Source organism: Symsagittifera roscoffensis, chromosome 3, assembly GCF_963678635.1.
Source record: "Symsagittifera roscoffensis chromosome 3, txSymRosc1.1, whole genome shotgun sequence".
NCBI lineage: Eukaryota > Metazoa > Xenacoelomorpha > Acoela > Convolutidae > Symsagittifera > Symsagittifera roscoffensis.
Genome location: NC_087064.1, coordinates 80409732 through 80427757, shown reverse-complemented (window position 1 = coordinate 80427757; position 18026 = coordinate 80409732). Strand labels below are relative to the sequence as shown.

The window sequence follows — 18026 nt, the reverse complement described above, 5'->3', positions numbered from 1 at the left end:
AAATATCGACTTTTTAACTAGCCATTTTTGACGGAATTTGTTTATATCATTCGAAAGCTATTGTTGTCCTGAGCTCAAATTTGAAAAGATATTTTACCTGTGATCATTTTTCGTAAAGTTATGGGGGTTTAAAGATTGCCATTTTGGCCAATTTGGGACAATTAACGCACAATTTATTTCGCGCTAATAAAATGGTCTATTAGAAATCAGTTTTCTGCGATGATTGATTAAAAAATTAAATGAAAAAAAAAACACTAAAATTGTTTTTTTTAAAGTTGGCGTTAAACAACGTTGAAATATTATTTTACTATATTTTTCAGCGCTTGAATAAAACATTCCTGACCTGTTTTTTTTTACGACTATCTCTCTATAATAAGCCTGCTCGTTTGCTTCACTGGAAAATTGGACAAAAATCAAAATTTTAAACCGGTTTTCTCAAAATTGGGAATAGTTTAAATATTTCTAAATGTTGTTCGAATCACGACTGAAAGGGCTTTAATATGATTTATCACTCAGCCCTGTCTAACTTTTATTTGTGGTACCTGATTTTGCTTGAAAAAAAATATAACTTAAGCACACCTGAATACAAAATTCCTCCCAATTTTACATTGGTCGGAACAAAAAGAAATAACCAATGCCTGCAGCTGTAACCGTTTTTCAAATCTGAAGATTAATAAGGTTGATCTAATTGATCTTCAACAACTTTTCTTCATAAGAGCAGGGCAGAAAAAAAATCATTACTTGAGCTTTTGGTGGGTGATATTGCGAATCTGAGAGCGGAACTTCAATAACTTCAATTTAAAGCTCAGATATTGGGTAAATGCTAAGTCGCCTTAGTATTTGAAATTTGAGTCACCATTACTTCAACATATCCAAAGAGCTTTCGAGTATGTTTCTAAAGTCATGTGCAAACTTTGCGACCCATTTTATACATGCTCTGTTTCTTTGCACGGGCGGAAACTCAATCGTATCTTCTACAAACTCCTCGCAATTTTCAAACCACTGAGATGTACTCCACCGACATGCAAACTTCCAAATTTCATCATTTGGGTCTACGTGTTCTGCGAAAAATTCGGCTTCCAAGCATTCAGTGAAAGTATTCACAGGGCTCTGTGAATCCAAAACTCCTGCTTCAGTTAAGTTTTCCTTGTCCATCAAAATTGCAAAGGTCCAGTAAAGACTGGTACGATTTCTTCTCGATAGCTCAAACATGTCACTTACAAATGATTTGTAGAATGGAGGCAGCTTTATTCCCTTGCTTATGACACGTGTTTGGAGATATGGGAAGAAAAATTTGTACACATGTTCGGGATATTGCACCAGAAAATTTCCTTGATTGAAGGTATTGACGAAAAAAATTGGATATTTTTCAAGTTCGAACTGCAGTTTGGCTTCTGTGTTGTTTTTGCTTACTAAAATCGCGTCTTGAAGTAGCATATTTTTGTGGTCGCGGAACGTCAACGCGAAATGGGGTTTGAAGTTTGGCTTACTTTTGAAACAGTTGCTTTTCTGGAAATCTTCAATGCTACACATGAAATCGTATGAAAATGTGACTTCACTGGTCTCGACATTGTCAACATTGATCTTCAAGACTGGAATTTCATCATCAAAAAGCCAAAATCGCATGAACTCTGTTGCATTTATAGTTGAATACGGACACTGGGAAATTTGATCTAAAACGGATTTGGAGTCAAAAGATCGGAAAGGGTATTCCACGAAAATGACTCCAAGACAAACCATCAAATTGTTTCCCATCGCAGCATCAAGTAGAGATACTGCTCGCATTGCGCTGAAGTAAAACTCGTTGGTGAAACCCCAAAACTCCATGTTGTTTTTGGCGTGCGCCGAATCAACTTTCTCAACAACGGCAAACTCGTGTAAATCGTGACTTACGTCAACTTTATTTGCCTCAAGGGGAAGTCGGTGAAATTTGATCAGCTCACGTGTGATTTCCGACTGGAAAAATGTGGTGAATCCTTCATTCAGCCAAAAGTAAGACCACCAATCATTCGTCAATAATCCCCCAGTCCACTGATGAACCAGTTCATGGATCACGACCGTGTAAAGCGACGAATAATCTGAAGGCGAGCTTGGAAAACTGGGCCCAACTTCTGCACTTACTACAATCAACCCTGGATGTTCCATACCTCCTATTTTTCCAGGCATTTGGGTGATTAGAATGTCAATTTTCTCTGACATTTTCCATCGCACTTCAAAACGACTTTCACAATAAGTCAAAGTGAACTTAATTATCTGGTCCAACTTTTCGGTTGCAGCTTTATCAGTCAACCATGTATTGTAGTACGTGTTATCTGAAATGACTCGAATTGGTATGTTGAAATAACTGGATTCCAATGCCAGAACGTAATGTGCTGGTTTTAGAACAGATATTTCGACTAAATATGCTGGCAAGGGAACTGTTTCTTTGAAGTGGAAATAGCTAACATCATTAGAAGTCCAGTTTTTAGTCAAAACGGAGTTGAATAAAACCAACCCTAATTGCTTCTCAGGATCCTGGTGAATTTCAATGCTGAAAGTGACCTTGAAACGGAACAGTGGCTCGTCATAAGTCGGAAAAACTGTTCTGGCAAACGCTGGTTGGAAATAGGTCACCAACTCTTTCGGAGCCTCGTAATACCAATCCCACGGGGAATACATACCCCAAAGTTTTCCATCCTCTTCGATTAGGTTCTCGTAGTCAATAGCAACAGTCAGATTCAAATTTTGAGGTCGTCTATCGGCTTGAAGTGTGATTTCCAATATTTCGAACCTGTCAACAAGTCTGAAACTGTTTGCAATTTCGTCGCCCTCTGCGGTCAAAACTTGTACGCTTTTGATGTCCAACTGGTACGAATGAAGAGTAATTGTTTTCCAGTTGATATTGTCCACATTTTCCACTTGAAGGAAAGTTTTGGCGATGATTTTACGATCCACAGAAAAATATTTGAAGTTCAAGTTTTGTGTTTCGGGAAAATAATTTTGCGGGAGTCTGTAGTCTGGGTCAAGTATGTGCTCTGCTTTTGCAGGAACAAAATTTATTGAAAAACCCAAAAGGGTAAAACATATGAGCACAGTGATCATAATATACTGTTTTTCTTAAATATTTAAAATATTTTTTGTTTTCAGCAGACTAAGTTGTTTTAAAAATCGATTACAATATATTTATATTACTTTCAAAAGTCACACTCTGTCTATCAAAATCGAAATACGGCGGGAACGCAAGTTTTTCCGACAGTTCAAATCTCACATATATCAAACCCGGTTTCTTTGAAATCTTGACTTTATTGAGCCAATATGTTTCTGACAGTATTCAGTTCTTTGTCTCGCTAAATTTCTAAAATGAGACCTATCTTTAAATGTGGGAACTTCTAAGAGAAGAATGAGAGAAAACTAGTTATCGAAGGCGGGTATTACATGCAGGTTTATTACTCAATAAAACCCAGTTTTGATGTTTTTGCTCCTAGTAGTTTCAGGTTTGAAGGTTTCGACAGTTTTTGGGATCAGGAATCAGAAGAAAAAACATCTTGAGATATGGGACACGTGAGCATGATTTTTTAAGGGGGAGGGGGGGGGGGGGCGTTTTGTTCAAAATGTCCCAAGCTCCTATCAAATCATCATAAGACCTCATTTTGCAAGCGGCTCAATAAATTCAGAAAAAGGCTAAAGATGACGTTTTTTGCACTTTTTGAAAATATTTGACCAAAAAATTGCTTTTTTGACAAGTAATCCACCTTAAAACTGCTGGAGGATTCTCTAAAAAACTTTCGCGTTGACCAACTAAAAAGGGATTTTGTAAAATAATACCAAAGGGGGAGGGAGTTTATTTGAAAAATCGGCAACTAGAGAGGCGTTCGCACTTATATCCGATATAAAAGCAAACCTGGTATTTTGAGAAGTTGTGGTATTTTTCAGATTGTGGGGGCCAAAAACTGTTCATCTGGGGCCCGGTTCACTTAGAAAAAAGGCTCTTTTCCGTTGCAGTCCCCCCTACCTATCAACGAAGAATATTTTCCTCAGACTGTGAGTCCACTATTATGGGGCTAAATATTGCTGGTGGAAAAAAAGCCAGGAAAGTTTTTATATTTTGATAATTTTAGATTGTGCGGGAAACATGGGAACGATTTTCAATCTACACGGTAATGATTTGAACCGCAAAATGACAATTTCATCAATTCGCATCTAATGAAAACTCATAAAATTTAAGGAAAGCGACTACTGGCGAAAATGCATAAAAATTTGAACAACATTTTTATAACAACAATCTAGGTTAGCGGCAAATCTTCATTTCCGGGCATTATACCACTTATGCCGAATGTAAGCGCAGTGAAGTTAAGCCGAGCAAGCGGGTCCTACTCACTAATACCACATTTCAAGCCAATTATTTAACTTGCGCTCCTTAAGTTTTCCGAGTTGTCACTTGTCGCGAGTGTCGCAGTATTGTTTTGAACGTATAGAAATAACTTTTTTTCAGCCCAATTAGATCTGAACAAACATATTTTTATTATCTAAGCTTTAAATCAACATTTCACAACTGATGTCAGATCTGCATTTACTAAAAGTTATTTGAGAAGATGAAGCAAGCACGCACATAAAAACACACGAGAAATCAGAAAATTTGTTAATAAAGTTAAATTAAACTCAAATAAAAGTGTAATTTTTTTGCAAAAAATGTAGCAGCAGTAGTAGTAGAAAGACTTCATTCCTTTGTAGGGGGAGATGCAGTTGTCTACTTAACAAGGCAAAAATTTGTCTGGGAAGTTTTACATTAAAGCGTGATCATAAAAAAATTCAGAACAATTAGGTAATTGTTGAAAGAATAAGTAAGAGCAGTTTTCATCAAATAGCGAAGTTTTTTTTTCACGAAATGCTCGTTTAGTGCAATAGAAAAAATAATAATAATTCCAGTTGAGATCCAAAATCTTGTTAGAAATGACCGATTAGCAAGCCTGGGTACACAAAAGCACAAGCTGGAATTGTATTTAAAAATAGCTGAAGTTGGAAACTCAAACGAGTCTGGACATATTTCGCGCCGTGAGCCACGAAAGTCTGAACATACCAAAAGTTGATCGCGAAAGTCTGAACATGGTTCGCGAAAGTCCGAGAATGAACGATACATTTAGTTTTTCTCTGTGAAAACAGAGCGGAAATAGTCATTAAATAGTCTGCATTTCTCTTTCATTGTATTTGCAATTCTGCACTTTCAAGGTACTCTATCAGGTTTAAAAAGGGATCTGAGAAGCTTAAAGCAACTATTCAAGCACATTGAGGTGAGCTGATTAAGAAGTCTTTTTGATCTTAATCAAAAGAGATTTGTTTTTGTAATCAATCAGACTGTATGAGAGCATTAGAAGGGTGAATAGAGTTTTGTATTTCTTTTTCGAGGAACAGCTGTTTTGATACTTTGATGCAAGGAATAGTACCAGCTTTGCGCAAAACTCCCTAGAAAAATCAATGTGTGTGACATGAAATCTTTTAAAAGCTTATCAGCTGATTGAAACTATCAGCTGATTGAGGGGTTAAAACTATTTTCACTGAAAATGTTTTTCAGATAATAGATAGCAGAACGCTAAAATAAGATTAATTCGAACTGGTCTCTAATCAGAGAAAAATCAATTTGTATTCTGAAACAAATTGAATGAGTCCAAATTCCTGTAACACTTTTTTTACATGGAATCATGGCAAATGAAAGATTCTTAATTTGCATCAGGATTGTTGAAATCACGAAAGATGAACAAACTTTAGTCTCAATTAATGATGGTCTAAACCCTAACCGCTGCAAAAATTTTTGCTCTGAATTTTGAGATCAATGATCTAGTCAGCAAAATCAGAAGGAAGTTCACGGCAACTGGAAGCCCAAGCAGGGTTATAGACCAAAATAACGAAGTATCCAGAGCTTTTAGAACACACAATAGGGGACAAGTACTGAACAACTAATCAGATACCTCAAAAACATTAAAAGTTCGTTCTTTGGAAGGAATGTTAACGGGATAATTAAATAAAGCCGTTGGGAGGGTCACTGAGTAAACATAGCATGGTTTAGAAGTTGAGTTGGACTCGAGAGCTGAAGTTCACTGATGTCAAGAAGTAGTTGCTTAGAATTTTATGACATATGTTGCTTGGTCGAATTGTGACACCTACTGCATACCGGGTTTCTAATAAGCGCGAAAATGTTGATGAAAAACCGAAGTTGGCTCGTGGCAGTGCTGACAAGGGAAGGGGCGTAGTCATAAAACATGTGCGAATGAAAAATTTAAGCGAATACCAGGACTGATAAGGAATGGCGGGACTTAAATAAAACTAAATTTACAGAAAGATAAGGATTTGGAGGGTCCCGGAGAACAAAAAAGTGTGAGAGCAACTAATGCCGGTGAATAGAATATTTCGTTCTCGGAGTAATAGAATACTTACTAGAAGAGAACGAACGGTTGGTTCTCAGTTAGAGAAAAAACGATTGAGCAAGGCGAGAAGAATTGTTGATCGGTTGAGGATGCTATTGCTTGAAGCGAGGCCAGTTGTTAGAAATTAGTATAGCTGATTTTGAACCCAAATTTTGTACCGAGTTGAACCATTTGCTTGCGCTGCTAAAGTAAGCGAGTTTGGAATTGTGTTACGCGAGTTAACGAAGCAATCAAACGGAACGAAATGCGGGCTGCGTTATAGAAGTTGTTGAATGGTAGTTGGCTCGTTAAGGGCAATGTTGTTTGCTTTAATTTCGTTTTCGATCAAAAAACTACTTATTGTGCCCAAAATTTGCTTAACTAGTAAGAAACAGAAAAGCAGAACTAAGGGGGGACATTTTAAGGGGGGAAATGGGTACAATTTATGTTCAAACTTTCTCCCAATGACCCTAAGATGCTTCCAATAGCTCGCCAAAAAATTCGCACTTTCTTTAACTGATAAATGTCTCAAAATAGTTCTTTTTGTAGTACACTGAAATAAACCATCGAATCAAATTAAGTTTTATCAAATTTTGGCGCAGATAGCTGGTAATTGCTTTTAATGAAATCGAGTCTTTATAAAAGATTGGTTGCTCAAATTGATTTATGCCTAAATAAAATAAAGAGTTAGCAATATGATTTGGTCATCAGACAAGTTTAAGACTTTAAGCGACCAATTTGAGCCCACAAGACAACCTAAGGAACTTAACGTTATGATCGTTCAATTCAATTAATTGCAAAATTTGAAATTTGTTATGAATTTCAGCTTACAAAGGAAATGAAATCATTGAAAGAAACTGAAAAGCTTTCAGAGTTTTTACTTGTTGAAATGTCCCAAAACATAGTCGTCTGATTTGAACCCGAGTTTTGTGCCAAGTTGATTTATTCATGTGCACTGCTGAAGTAGGCGAGTTTGGAATTGCGCTAGGCAAGTTAAAGAAGCGATTGAACGGAACGGAATGGGGCTTTGTTATAGATGTTGTTAAATAGTAGTTAGCTCATTTAGGGCATTGTAATTTGCTTTAATTTTTTTTTTGAATTTGTTTGGCTAACAGACTTCAAAAAACAAAACAATTTTTACTGTCGGCTTTTAAGACTTTCCAAAAAGAGGACATTCGTCTAAATCAATCAATATCGAAACTTGCATATTAAACTCTCACTTAACCAGCGCAAAGACCACGTTGTTTGCGGCTCTCTCATTTAGAACTTCTTTTTTTTAAACAGATGTTTTGTTGTGGATGTATAAAAAAAGCACTCTTAATCGACGCGAATGTTTTTGTACTCGCAGAAGCAATTGCATCTAACAGTAGTTTATATTAAAAAAAATTGAATTTTTAATAGAAATGGACGATAACTAAACTTATGAAACAAATTACTCAAATGCAAAGTCTAGAATTTTTTTGTCTAAAGAAGCCCCGAAAACAGAAAAACCCGGGATGCAGTAATCTCATTTTTAAATTGAAGAAAAATTTTTTGAGGAGTTCTCAGTTATTTAATTTTACCGACCTTCCCGCAATTTTGATTCGGATCTTCTGATTAAATTCACTTCTGATTTTCAATTGTCGCGAGAAATTTGAATATGACATGGTGGATTTGAGCTTTTCAAAATAAAACTTTTCCCCAAAAACTAAGGTCAAACTTCCAAATATGACCTATTGGCACATCCATAGTTGAGACTTGATCTAGATACATTGGCAAAAATTATGAAACTACCTGGGCCAAGGTTTTTCCTTTAACAAAGTGAACAATTAAGATTCACTTCCTGTCAATTTGGCTATAAAACCAATAGATTCAAATTGATGGTCTTACAAAATTGCTGAACCACTTGATTGTGTTCAACATTTGAATACAAGACCAACTTTTTTGATTTTAACCAGGGTTTACGAGGCGAGTACCGAGTACTCGGGCCGAGTTCGAGTAATTGCTATTCCGAGTTCGAGTTCGAGTATTATATTCCTAATTTTGATTTTCCGAGTTTGAGTTATTAAAAGTAACAAGTATTTTTTCGAGTATTCACGAGTTTTGAATAGTATCCAAATATTGCTTTCAGCTTTCTGCTCATTTTGACATTTTTTCAAAATTCGACTATTTTTCATTTTATTTTCATAAAGAACGGCAGTACAACATCATTGAAAAATCATTTGAAATCCTGCAAAAAAGCGGTCCTATCGGTTCTATGCAGCACATCGTTTGTTACTGAATACCGCACAGGAAAAGAAGAGAAGGGTATACGTCATGCAGCCCAATTTGTGTATGTGTCAAATAATCCATTAAATAAGTTTGTGAAAAATCCGATTTTCGAAAATGCATGGCGCCTGCTTGGATCCATTGTAACTCGTGACAATGTTAGCACCTTATGGAACCCTGAAAATAATGCTCTTGTTGAACAAGTTCGCCTAACCTTATCGAACAGACCAACTTCCGATTTGCTCGTTCTGAGTTTTGACAAGTGGACTGCCGTACTTAACGCCAAGTACTTTATTTGCATGCAATGGAAGGCAAAGGCACGTTCTGCCTTTGATTAATCCTCTTCAATACGACATGTGGCCATGAACGATTCCAGTGCCTTATTTGGCCTTTCCTTTGACGACATTGCCATCATGATTACCGATTGCGAGTCCGATGTTAAAAAAGTTGCACATTCCAAATGCCATGCCTGGCACATGTCGATAATTTAATTGCCAGGAAATTCATCTACGAAATTGAACCAGAAGAAGATGAAGCTGATGACGATAATCCATCCAATTCTGATTCTGTAGAGGAATGTGTGCTAAGCAAATTCTCCCAATGTGACAAGCTAGTTCAGAGATTTGTGAAAAAACATTGGGTTCTTCGACACACAGCGACCACTTACAAAACGCTCAAAATCTCCCAGGGCAACAGACTCTGGCTCTTATCAAAGGAAAAGCTTATCGCCGGAATAATATTTTGGAGATGCTCTCGCGATTTAACAATCTGAGGTTGTATTTACCTGCGGTTGTTCCTCGGGATGTGTCTAATTTTCCCTGGACAATACTAGAACGTCTGGTAAAATTGTTAAAACCATTTAGAGAAGTCACGGTGAAGATCCAAAAGAAGTTATCTAACGCAGAGGCAGACATAATGATTATTGATTGCCTAAAGAACATATCAGAGCAAGAAACGGCACTCCATTAACCGATTTCATCCGTTTTGCAACGACAATCCTTTTGTAATGTTTTTAAAGAACAAAAATCATGGCATCTGAGGAGAACGAACAACGATCAGAGGAATAACATCACACATGCAAGAATCAGCTGATGAACACAACTATGACGCCAGAATGTCTACTCCCTTGACATTTGCGGCATTCAAGAGACGGTCAAAGTCAACTGATGCTGTTATTGTTAAGACATATGATAAGAATCTGAAGCCAGGGAGTATTGACCCAGAACAACTGTTCTCGTTTTAGAGATTGAGTAGGAATTACTTGCAGACCCGTATTACGCCGAGAACCAACAATCGAAACTTGTTTCTACACAAGAACAGTCCGTCCGTAAGAAAAATACTTTGTGTTATGCGTTTGTCCAATTTGTTTTTCATTTTAAATGTGATTTCATCGTGGTCTCCGAAAATTTCAGTATCAAAAACTACCTTAAGAGATGGTCATTTTCCCATAGAATTACGCCGAGAACCAACGATCGAAACTTGTTTCTACACAAGAACAGTCCGTCCGTAAATTAAACACTTTGTGTTATGCGTTTGTCCAATTTGTTTTTAATTTTAAATGTGACTTCATCGTGGTCTCCGAAAATTTCAGTATCAAAAACTACCCTAGGAGGTGGTCATTTTCGAACTCAGCAAACAAATTACCCCTAAGAGTCAAGAGAAGAGATAACGGATGAATGTTATTTACATTCGTGTATTTGAAGGGCGAGTTCAAATGCTATGGAAAATACCCAACGGTTTTTCCGAGTCAAGTAATGGTTGGTTTTGAGTTCTGAGTAGCTACATTTCAGAGTACTCGTAAGCCCTGATATTAACTTAAATTATTGAATCAGAGATGAAAAAGGGTCGCTGGAACAGTTTTAAAGCCATATGATGTTGAAACTAAAAATTTAGGTTTTTCAACTCATGCAATGAGCCTAATTAATTAGTTTTTTGTGCATTAATTAGTTTTCTCATTTTTGTGCATCTTCAGATTTTAAAATTCTAAATTATTTGTACAAAATGATCAAAGATCATAAAAAAAGTGTCATACACATCATTTCTTTCAAAATTAAAAAAAGAAATCCAACAAATCTCAACTTTACAAATATTACTGGAATTATGTAACAGCTATTATGTAACATTTTTAAACATTTAGTCCTAAGCTTTTGAGATTTTTCACCTTTTTTGCTTTACAATTTCGTTTCGTCACTAATTTCATGCTAAGATGTAAGTTATTTCAAAAAAATTTTGTTTCAGCCAGAATTTTTTGATTCTGGAACTACAGTCTTAGTGTCACCTCCCTACTTCTAAACTCGTCGCGCGTCTTAATTGCCGGTATCTCTCTCTTTCCTAATGTGCAGCGCCTCTAATGTAAGTTATTTAATGCTGCTAGACGCCTTGTCGATTATCTTCCATTTAAACTCCGACTTACCACTCTCACTACCACACTGCCTTATATGCTGCCCAACAGGGGTATCCTCTTTTCGTTGTTCCTCAATCCTTGTGGTGAGATTTCGGACCGTCTGGCCAATATAGATTGATTTGCACCCACAACGTTCAAGTCTGTACACCACTTTTGATTTCAGTTTACTGAAAAGGAGGATTTTGGAGGGGGCATGCAAGTTTTCATTTTCCTCGTCGTGAATATTATCTGCGCATTGGTGATATCGCGCACTTTTTTTGCTAATGTCTGACTGTGATTCCCCCTATATTGGACCATCAAGATGGGTGGTGAATCACTGCTATAATCCAAGGGCTTCTTTTTCTCAGCCATGTTCTTTTTACTTTTGCCCTCGCTGATGATCTTTTCAAGGGCATGGGATGCAACCCGCGACGACCAACTTTCCGGATATTGATTATGCAATCACTTTTCACGGTAGATTTTCATCGCTTTACCATATTCTTCCCATGTTGACGTACTGCGGAAAACCCGGTGAACAGTTCCTTTAATCACACTTCTCTTGTACTGAAGGGGGCGCAGCTTCTAAAATTTAGTATGCTACTACTACTACTAAAAGACTTTATTCCCTGATAATGGGCAATGACAAAATAAAAAGTAAATACAGCACCAAGCGCGACAAGTCGCGCATTTAGATTTTGAAAAAAGGAACATGAAGAGTTCAAATTAAAATCCGTCAGTTTGTTGAATAACAGTGTTTCTATATGTTTTTTTACAGTTGATGGATTCTGCAACAGGTTGATCCCCTTTCCTGAAACATAGTTTGCCTTCTCCCTAGTCCGATAAAAATAGCTTCCCCATGTGGTGATCTTGCGGACTTTCGGTAGCGCGAACACAGTTGTATTGCTAGACCGATTACCCGCTCGTGAGTAATAAAAAGAAACATGATTGAAAATATTAAAATCATAACGTTTTTGCAGAAGTTTTTTGAAAAGAACAAGGTTCAGGATAATTTGATAGCAAATGTGTAAAATACGTAAAGTTAAAAGTGCAGGAACATAATTATTCTCCCAGAAACCCATTTTACAGCTTTCTTGTGAAATTTTTCCAATTTTTTGAGCAAAGTCACATTTGGGTTCCAGGCACATGAGTTATACAAAAGAATACTTTGAAAACAGGCAACATACACAGAAAATTTCGTCTTTACCGGGGCGCTAAAAGGAACAGTCCGTTTGATATAATAAAAGCTCCGCATGCTTTTGCCCAATTTAATATTGATATGGTTGTTCCAATTAAGGTCTGGACATGAATTGACACCCAAATCTTTAACCGAATTAGATATAGTTATGGCGGTATCATTATGAAAAAATTGACTGTTTGTGACATTTGTGATTAACACAGTTTTGCTGGGTTGAAAAATTAAACCATTATCCTTGACCCAATTTGCAAATGAGTTAATATCAATTTGGAATAACTCGGGACTAGACTTTGGGAATAGCTTTAAATCGTCTGCAAAAAGGTAATAACTGGACCACTTCACACAATCAGGTAAATCATTAATAAAAATTAAAAATAACAAAGGGCCCAAAATACTACCCTGTGGTACACGACTGGGAACAGCAGTACAGGACGAAAGAGAAGTATTTATGCGGACTCTCTGAGTGCCACCTGAAAGATACGAAGAAAGTAACTATATAAACGCATCATCAAAACCAAAAGCGCGTAGTTTGAATAAAAACTTATTGTATGACACAGTGTCAAATAATTTTTGAACATCAAAATAAACAGAAAAATAATCAGTATTACCATCACAAGAGCTGTACACTTTATCAATGTAGTCTAATAGCCTAGTAAACGTACTGCGCCGGCATCTAAAACCGTGCTGTGCATTTGAGAATCGTCACGAACACGGTTCTAAAGAAAATTAAACAGGATTTTCTCTAGAACGAGAGACAATCGGGGTAAAATACTAATGCCTCTGTCGTTACACACATCAATTTTACTGCCAGATTTGAAAAAAGGTATAACATACAATTGTTTCCAAATATTTGGCCGGAGACGCGTAGAATTAATGCAGGTAAAAAGAACGTAAACAAGCGGCGCTAAAATATTGGCACAGTTTCTAAAAATGAAAGAGGGGATACCATCAGCTGCAACCGTGGCAGCGTCCGGAGTTTTCTTTAAAAGCAGTTCAACATCACTGGAACTAAAATTGACTTCATCTAATTTAATACAAGTGTCTTCGCTCACTTCAGGCATCGGCATAAAAAACCACTCTTACTTAAAAACCGAAGATAAAATTATATTGAATAAATTTGCTTTGCCATGGTCGTTTGACGCTTTTACTGACATGTAAGTAATTTCAGGAGGTAGCATACCAACACCAGATAAATTTTTAAGAAGTTTGTAACAATTATCTGTATCAAGAGTTTCAAAATTAGATATTAATGTTAATTTGTCAAGCTCAACGGACTCCATAAGGGTAGCCTGCAAATCACCAAGTTTTTGAGAGCTAATTAACCCAACAGACTTTAACCGTCTCTTCTCAGTAGCAACCATATTAGTGACGTGAACAGAGTGGCTAGAAAAATAAAACGGTAAAAGCTGCCTTTTCTTGCGCTTGACATTAACAGACATGTAAACTGCATTGACTAGGATGTTGTACCAACTATCAAAAAAAAAGTTGAGCATCCATTTGATAATAGTACAAAAGAAAATTGTTGAAATACATCAGACCAAGGTCAAAATTAGAAAGACTAAAACTGCCTTTAGAGTAAACGGGAACTTCGCAGGAACTGGATATTTGTTCGTTGTAATTAATGTGAATGTTGATAGAAATTGGATAATGATCCGAACAAAAAATGTTGGAAAGGACAGATACAGAGCAAAGATTTGAACAGTTAGTAACAAAAATGTCAAAATATTACCGTTAAAATGAGTAGTGTTCTCGACTAATTGAACGCCATTAAACTGTTCAAACAAATCAATGATTAAATTTGAATAGTCTGAACAAGCGGTATAAGACATCCAACAGATATCCGAAGAATTAAAGTCGCCGCAAATACAAATAAATTCATCAGGATGCCTAGCAGCAAATCTGCTAGTATATGATAAAGTACACGAGTTGAGCACATTACTCTGAATGCGGTACTCGGAAGAAACTGGTGGGTTGTAAATAGTAACAACAAGCAAAGGGGGGTCGGAGTTGATAATACAACCACAAGCAAAATCGTAATCAGCGCTAGTAAAATCGTAAGCGGAATACTGGGAGCAAGTTTTGTACATAATTGCAACTCCGCCATGAATACCATTGTGCCTATTGTTTTGTGATATAACAGTATAACCACAGTCAGGAAGGATATTATCAGTAGTTTCCAGCCAGGTCTGTGAAAGGCATAGAAAATTGGGATTGTAAACAGATAGAAAGTTAGCGCAGTCTAATCGTTTTTGTACACTCGCCATACTGCGAATGTTCCACACAATAATACTAATGTCGGATAGGCAAGACTGGAGAATAATTTCTACGTTTTTATGGAAAAGCTTCAGATTTTTTGATTTTTAGCTCAGCTTTAGGAGTTCCATTTTGCATGGGCTCCCAGCGTTTTTTCAAAACACGCTTTTCCAAAATAACTTCTTCTTTTGACAGCAATTTGTTAATAAAGACTGGGTAATTATAATTCCGAAGTTTATATCCTTTTGTCAAGCAATTCCTAGCAGTCCATTCATTGGAAAATTTAACAATAAGGAATCAAGGGCGATCCGATTGTTCGTTAAAGGGACCAAGCGGTGTTACCAGAAGCCGTTTCTAATAATGAAAGGGGGGATACCATCAGCTGCAACCGAGGCAGCGTCCGGAATTTTCTTTAAAAGCAGTTCAACATCACTGGAACTAAAATTGATTTCATCTAATTTAATACAAGTGTCTTCGTTCACTTCAGGCATCGGCATAAAAAACCACTCTTATTTGAAAACCGAAGATAAAAACGTATTGAATAAATTTGCTTTGCCATGGTCGTTTGACGCTTTTACTGACATGTAAGTAATTTCAGGAGGTAGCATACCACCAGATAAATTTTTAAGAAGTTTGTAACAATTATCTGTATCAAGAGTTTCAAAATTAGATATTAATGTTAATTTGTCAAGCTCAACGGACTCCATAAGGGTAGCCTGCAAATCACCAAGTTTTTGAGAGCTAATTAACCCAACAGACTTTAACCGTCTCTTCTCAGTAGCAACCATATTAGTGACGTGAACAGAGTGGCTAGAAAAATAAAACGGTAAAAGCTGCCTTTTCTTGCACTTGACATTAACAGACATGTAAACTGCATTGACTAGGATGTTGTACCAACTATCAAAAAAAAAGTTGAGCATCCATTTGATAATAGTACAAAAGAAAATTGTTGAAATACATCAGACCAAGGTCAAAATTAGAAAGACTAAAACTGCCTTTAGAGTAAACGGGAACATCGCACGAACTGGATATTCGTTCGTTGTAATTAATGTGAATGTTGATAGAAATTGGATAATGATCCGAACAAAAAGTGCTGGAAAGGACAGATACAGAGCAAAGATTTGAACAGTTAGTAACAAAAATGTCTAAAATATTGCCGTTAAAATGAGTACTGTTCTCGACTAATTGAACGCCATTAAACTGTTCAAACAAATCAATAATTAAATTTGAATAGTCTGAACAAGCGGTATAAGACGTCCAACAGATATCCGGGTAATTAAAGTCGCCGCAAATACAAAGAAATTCATCAGGATGCCTAGCAGCAAATCTGCTAGTATATGATAAAGTACACGAGTTGAGCACATTACTCTGAATGCGGTACTCGGAAGAAACTGGTGGGTTGTAAATAGTAACAACAAGCAAAGGGGGGTCGGAGTTGAGAATACAACCACAAGCAAAATCGTAATCAGCGCTAGTAAAATCGTAAGCGGAATACTGGGAGCAAGTTTTGTACATAATTGCAACTCCGCCATGAATACCATTGTGCCTATTGTTTTGTGATATAACAGTATAACCACAGTCAGGAAGGATATTATCAGTAGTTTCCAGCCAGGTCTGTGAAAGGCATAGAAAATTGGGATTGTTAACAGATAGAAAGTTAGCGCAGTCTAATCGTTTTTGTACACTCGCCATACTGCGAACGTTCCACACAATAATACTAATATCTGATAGGCAAGACTGGAGAACAATTTCTACGTTGTTATGGAAAAGCTTCATATTTTTTGATTTTTAGCTCAGCTTTAGGAGTTCCATTTTGCATGAGCTCCCAGCGTTTTTTCAAAACACGCTTTTCCAAAATAACTTCTTCTTTTGACAGCAATTTGTTAATAAAGACTGGGTAATTATAATTCCGAAGTTTATATCCTTTTGTCAAGCAATTCCTAGCAGTCCATTCATTGGAAAATTTAACAATAAGGAATCGAGGGCGATCCGATTGTTCATTAAATGGACCAAGCCGTGTTACCAGATTAATGTTGTTTTTATCCCATTAACCGAGTGTTTCTAGATTATTCTTTAAATGTTCTTCATCGTGTTCCAAACGCTTTGCACTGGGCAAGTTTATAGGTTCAGGTATACCCTGAATTCTAATTTCATTACGTTTATCAATGCTGTCCATATTATGAATGGCGGGATAGGGTTGCACTGGGGGGGTCCAAGTGTCCCCGATCCGGCACTGGGTCTGCACGATTAACTTGAGTTGTAACTTTTTCAACCACAACAGGCAATTGCTCAGAAATAGTTTCAGCAATAATTTTTCTCAATTTTGCAACTGTACTGGTATGTTTCTTCAAAAAACAAAAATTGCAGCGGAAAAGAAGTAACTATGCTGGTTTAACAGTTTAACAACTTGAGGTATGAGGTCGACAGGAAGTCCTGAGCAGGAATTGTGGAACCATGCCTCGCAAATATCGCACTGGATCCACTGTTCACCGGAAGCCCCACTGCCTTTCGTACACTTTGCACACAAGTCTTCTCCAGCTAGAGTCGAGCCAGATCTGCCACGTCGAACACCAGCCATTCAAACCGGAAACTATTTAATAAGTTTATCACAACAATTAGGCTAATACTACAATTTGTAGTAGGGAGCTGACACAAAGGCTATAGTTCCAGAATCAAAAAAATTCTGGCTAAAACAACAAAATTTTGAAATAACTTACATGTTAGCATGGAAAATAGCGACTAAACGAAATTGTGAAAACAAAAAGGATGAAAATTCTCAGAAATTTGCGACAAAATGTTTAAAGTTGTTACATAATAGTTGTTACATAATTTCAGAGATATTTGTAATGTTTTGATTGGTTGAATTTTTAAAATTTTGAAGTAATGATGTGTATGACACTTTTTGTGATCTTTGATCATTTTGTACAGATAGTTTAGAATTTTTACACCCCGAAGATGCACAAAAATGTGCGAAAACGTTCGTTTGAACTTTATTTTTAACGCATTCTCAAAATATTTAGATGTAAAATTTTGAAACCCTACGGCGTTGAGCCAATTCTCAATTACAGTCTCTCCTACAAGGATACGTAATTTAAAATTTTTTCCCCCTTGTTTTAGTGGAGAAATCTTTTTAGTTGAAAAATCTTTTTATATTTTACCATGTTAGAATTGAAATGGTCTTCATTGTAGCTGCTAGCTTCCTCTACCACAGCCTGGAACAACTTAACAACCGGAAAAAGAACAATTTCTGCCCAAAATTTTGGCTATTCCGGGACTTTTTTAAAACCCGAACACCACGAACTCACAGAAGAACCTCGCAAGCCTACTCTGCAGAGCACCTCTAGCAGAAAAACGTCAAGTGGTGGTGTGGCACGACCTCATCAATAATTCGATAAACAGCCACCGCACAAACAATTACAGAGCTTGTACTGCAGAGGAATTGACAGAAATCCTGAAGACAATGACAAATATCAGCGCAATTGTTTACTGTCAGAGAAACGGTACACCGGATATCAGGAACTAGCTGATCAGCTCGGGTATTTTTGTCTTTCCTATTACAAAGTGTCTCATT

General features: G+C 36.7%; 2 protein-coding genes across 2 annotated transcripts in view; both read right to left on the bottom strand.

Moving 5' to 3' along the window:
* The window catches only part of LOC134841833 (la protein homolog), a 36635-nt gene extending 19567 nt beyond the window's left edge, over positions 1 to 17068 (bottom strand). The window contains exon 1 of the mRNA XM_063857872.1: positions 17048 to 17068. The gene's annotated coding sequence lies outside the window, so the exon portion shown is untranslated. The remainder of the gene's footprint in view (positions 1 to 17047) is intronic.
* Positions 859 to 3081, bottom strand: LOC134841856 (leucyl-cystinyl aminopeptidase-like). Its single transcript, XM_063857896.1, has one exon. It carries the CDS (start codon positions 3079 to 3081, stop codon positions 859 to 861), a length of 2223 nt encoding a protein of 740 aa, XP_063713966.1.
* Positions 17069 to 18026: the final 958 nt, after the last annotated feature.